This window comes from Cebus imitator, unplaced genomic scaffold (assembly GCF_001604975.1).
Source record: "Cebus imitator isolate Cc_AM_T3 unplaced genomic scaffold, Cebus_imitator-1.0 Scaffold85, whole genome shotgun sequence".
In the NCBI taxonomy this organism is placed as follows: Eukaryota; Metazoa; Chordata; class Mammalia; order Primates; family Cebidae; genus Cebus; species Cebus imitator.
Window position 1 is genome coordinate 545,095 of NW_016107400.1, and position 4,756 is coordinate 549,850.

A 4,756-nucleotide genomic window follows, 5' to 3' on the forward strand; every position below is an offset into this window, starting at 1 on the left:
GGTTTCACCATGTTGACCAGGATGGTCTCGATCTCTTGACCTTGTGATCCACCCGCCTCGGCCTCCCAAAGTGCTGGGATTACAGGCTTGAGCCACCGCGCCCGGCTCCAAAAAAAACTTTTTTTATCTAGAACAACCCATTATCTTCTCACAAGAGTTTATTATGAAAGATGTTTGTATAGTTTATGGATTTATTGACCATAAAACTAACAAAAATTCCCCAAACATTGTCTCTCAAGTTCTTATGAATGTAAAACACACAGATGTTCAACTTTTTGCCTCTGCAGAAGGACTAGAAGGGACCATTTAAAAAAACGTAACAAATTTGGTTAAGAGGATGATCATATTGGTAAATATTTAAATTTTTCAGAATGACTACTTTACAATATTTTTAAATAAAATAAAGCATGATTTTAATGGGCCGTTATTTCTTAGGAGCAAAATTATAGTGAAGCAAATGAGGTACTTGCCTAGGATGCAAAATTTAGAGGGGCACCAAAGAACTCAACAATCAAATAATAGTCAATGCTATACATATATACATATATATATATATATATATATATATATTTTTTTTTTTTTTTGTAGACAGAGTCTCACTCTGTCACCCAGGCTGGAGTGCAGTGGTGCAATCTCAGCTCACTACAACCTCCGCCTCCCAGATTCAAGCGATTCTCCTGCCTCGGCCTCCCAAGTAGCTGGGATTACAGGTGCGTGCCACCACACCCAGCTAATTTTTGTAAATTTAGTAGAGATGGGGTTTCACCATGTTGGTCAGGCTGGTCTCAAACTCCTGACCTTGTGATCTGCCTGTGTCAGCCTCCCAAAGTGCTGGGATTACAGTCGTGAGCCACCGTGACTGGCTGTCAATGCTATATTTTTAAAATTAAAATCAATGCCAGAAAAATCCATAATGAACAAAACATCAAAATTGCAAACAAAGACAGGATCCAACCCAGCTGCATGACTCTCCTCGCTGGATTCACCCGAATCTCAGTCCTTCTTATGGTTTACCCTGTGTCCTAACGTGCTTAACCTTTGGCCAGTTTTCCTTCCTGGGCTCCAAAGACAGGCCTGCGGGTCCCCTTCCCCCTTGGAATAATGTCACTGTTCAGACTGTTGGCTGGGCCCTTCTGTTGGCTGCATAGCGTTGGCCAGCACTCACCTTTTCACTCTTATCAGCCTCACTGTTTTCGTCCAAAAGGATCTCGAACATCTTCTGTACCCTCGAGTCTGTGGAGAACTGCACTCGGAGCTGAGGAGAGAGGAGGCAGTGGGGAGGGAGGCAGGCGGGGTCCACGTCATTTCAGTGGGCTCCACATTCAGTTCATTTCCGTAAATATCGGGGTGTCTACTCTGGGCTCCCACACATACATTCATTCAGATATTCATTTGACATTTACTGGATAACTACAATGAATGAATAAATGCAATAGAATAGTGAACAAAACCAAGTCCTTGCCCCGAAGGCTCACCATCTGGCTGCATTTGTTATCCCATTTGGTCATCACAACAGTCTAGGAAGGCAAAGGGTCATCAGCCCAGTTTTAGAGTCTAGTAAACAATCTGCTATTAGACATTTAAATAGGGATAAAACAGAAATATGTCTCCATACTCAGAATCCTGAAGCAGCTTTCTGTTTTTTCTTTTTAACACACCTGAAGTGTAGATGAAGCAGCTTTCCAGCACTGTTTCAAGTAAATCAAACTCATTATGTTTGGATATCTGGTCCCTCGCCATCCCCACTCCAACCCCACTGCTCTGGGTCTTTCATAAAGTGACCTTACTGATCCTCATCTTCCACCTTGCCAGCTCCTTTTGAACCTCCTACTACTTTGTTCTTTGGGTCCACACTACTCCCACCTACTTCTGAGCTCATTTTTTAATTTTTAATTTTTTTTTTTTTAAGATGAAGTCTCACTCTGTTACCCAGGCTGGAGGGCAGTGGTATGGCCTCGGTTCACGGTAACCTCTGCCTCCCAGGTTCAAGTGATTCTCCTGGCTCAGCCTCTGGAGTAGTTGGGATTATAGACATGTGCCATCATGCCCAGCTAACTTTTATATTTTTAGTAGAGACGGAGTTTCACCGTGTTGGCCAGGCTGGTTTTGAACTCCTGATGTCAAGTGATTCACCCGCCTCAGCCTCCCAAAGTGGTGGAATTACAGGCTTGAGCCACTGCACCCAGCCTATTTTTAGTTTATTTTTAATTTTTGGTAGGAACAGGGTCTCCCTATGTTGCCCAGGCTGGTCTCTAACTCCTGGGCTCGGGTGACCCTCCCACCTTGGGTTCCCAAAGTGCTGGGATTACAGGCATGAGCCACAGCACCCAGCCCTGTTCTCATTTCCTTTGGGGGTGCAGAGAGGTCTTTCCTTGGCCTATCCCTCTCTGAATCTCTCCTTAGTTTGTATTTCCTCAGTCCTTGAGTCTGCACCCTGGACACCATGCTGTGGTCCTACCACAGGGCTGCTCCAGATGCGTAGAAGTTACTGAGTCTTGGAGCAAGGGGCTGAGTGATCAATTACCTTACTGCTCTTACAGAGAGGAAACCAACACCCCAAGAGATGCCCCACAAAACTAGCAGTTGAGCCAGGGCTAGGGTTCAGGATTTTTCACCGCTGGTCCAGGTTCTCTCCACCCTACTCTATTTTCCTAGAAAATATTTCATGCTTCTGGCCAGATGCGGTGGCTCACACCTATAATCTCAGCACTCTGGGAGGCTGAGGTGGGTGGACCACATGAAGCCAGGAGTTTGAGACCAGCATGGCCAACATGGTGAAATCCCATCTCTACCAAAAATACAGAAGGTCACCATGATGGTACATGTCTGTAATCCCAGCTACTCAGGAGGCTCAGGCACAAGAATTGCTTAAACCCAGGAGGCAGAGATTGATGTGAGCAGCTCAGATCATGACACTGCACTCCAGCCTGGGCAACAAAGCAACAGCCTGTCTCAAAAAAAAAAAAAAAAAAAAAAAAATCATGCTCCTAATGGGGCCTGACTCTCCTCTGTCCCTCATCGATGTCCTCAATTCCCAGGTATTTTATAATACCTAGAAAGAGAGATAGATCGTGTTGCAGACATACTAAGTTATAACAATATTTCTAAGCCTCCATCTGGAATTTTTTTTAGTGGGGCGGGGGAAATGGAGTCTCACTCTGTCGCCCAGGCTGAAGTACAATGGCACATAATCTCGGCTCACTGCAACCTCCACCTCCCAGGTTCAAGCAATTCTCCTGCCTCGGCCTCTTGAGTAGCTGGGATTACAGGCACCCCACCCCCCAACCACGCCTGGCTATTTTTTGTATTTTTAGTAGAGATGAGGTTTCTCCGTGTTGTCCAGGCTAGTCTCAAACTCCTGACCTCAGGTGATTCACCCGCCTCAGCCTCCCAAAGTGTTGGGGTTACAGGCGTGAGCTGCTGGCACCCAGCCCAATATGGAATTTAAAAGACCTGTGTTGTAGCCTTGGCTGGCATGTGCCCTCGAACAAGCATTACAAATAGAAGCACCTGTTGAGCCGTTCTGTGCAGCCCGCCCATGCCACTTGCTATCTCCATCTCAGAGTGGAGGTAGGGCTAGCCCTGCCCTGATGTCCCACCTCCCTAACCCATTCCTACCAGGAATGAAGAGAGGAACTGGGTAGCCAAGGGCTGTGGGAAGAGATCCAGCTCACCTTCTCCTGAATGCTGGTGTTGAGTCTCCTCAGCGTCTCCTGGAAGTTCTGGTTCCGTGGCTCAAGGGTGGCACAACGCTGCACGTCCTTGAAGGCCTGGTCCAGCTTCCCCAGGTGCTCCAGTGCCTGGCATCGCCGGTACAGAGCTTTGATATCCGAGGAGTTGATATCGATGGCTATCGAGGAGAGGTGGGGATGAGGCCCTTAGGGAACCAGACAACAGACCACCAGCCCCACTGCCCCAATGCCAGGAAGCATGCTCTTGCTGGGCTTCTATGTCTTCCTTGGAGATTATGCACCCATATGGACTCTCTGGTCCATACCTCCCCTTTATTAGGGAGACAGTGAGATCCACAGAGTTTCAAGGTAGGAAGAGAGCTTAAGGATCATGTCATCCAATTCCTAATGCTCCAGTCTCTGCTACAGGATCCCTGCCAGGAGCTTAACCAATTGATGCTTGCATACCTCCTGCAGTGGGGAGCTCCCTCCTTCTTAAGACAGCCAGGCAGGCCGGGCGCAGTGGCTCACGCCTGTAATCCCAGCACTTTGGGAGGCCAAGGTCGGGAGGTCACAAGCTCAGGAGTTCAAGACCAGCCTGGCCAACATGATGAAACTCTGTCTCTACTAAAAATACAAAAATCAGCCAGGCGTGGTGGCAGGCGCTTGTAATCCCAGCTACTTGGGAGGCTGAGACAGGAGAATTGCTTGACCCGGGGAGGCAGAGGTTGCAGAGAGCCAAGATCATGCCATTGCACTCCAGCCTGGGCAACAGAGTGAGACTCCATCTCAAAAAAAATTAAAAGGCCGGACGTGGTGGCTCACGCCTGTAATCCCAGCACTTTGGGAGGCCAAGGCAGGCAGATCACAAGGTCAAGAGATCGAGACCATCCTGGCCAACATGGTGAAATTCTATCTCTACTAAAAAATACAAAAATTAGCTGGGCATGGTGGTGCATGCCTGTAGCCCCAGCTACTCGGGAAACTGAGGCAGGAGAATTGCTTGAACCTAGGATGTGGAGGTTGCAGTGAGTCGAGATCACCCCATTGCACTCCAGCCTGATGCCTGGCCACAGAGTAAAACT

The 4,756-nt window shown here is 47.7% G+C and overlaps 1 protein-coding gene across 4 annotated transcripts in view; it reads right to left on the reverse strand.

Annotated features, from left to right (window-relative positions):
- UNC45B (unc-45 myosin chaperone B) overlaps nt 1–4,756 on the reverse strand; it is a 40,188-nt gene that overhangs the window by 33,635 nt on the left and 1,797 nt on the right. For all 4 annotated transcript variants that reach the window (XM_017534221.2, XM_017534219.2, XM_017534220.2 and 1 more), the window contains 2 exons: nt 3,675–3,850; nt 1,166–1,255 (listed from right to left, as the gene is read on the reverse strand). In XM_017534221.2, coding sequence (XP_017389710.1) covers nt 1,166–1,255; nt 3,675–3,850 — 266 coding nt within the window. The remainder of the gene's footprint in view (nt 1–1,165; nt 1,256–3,674; nt 3,851–4,756) is intronic.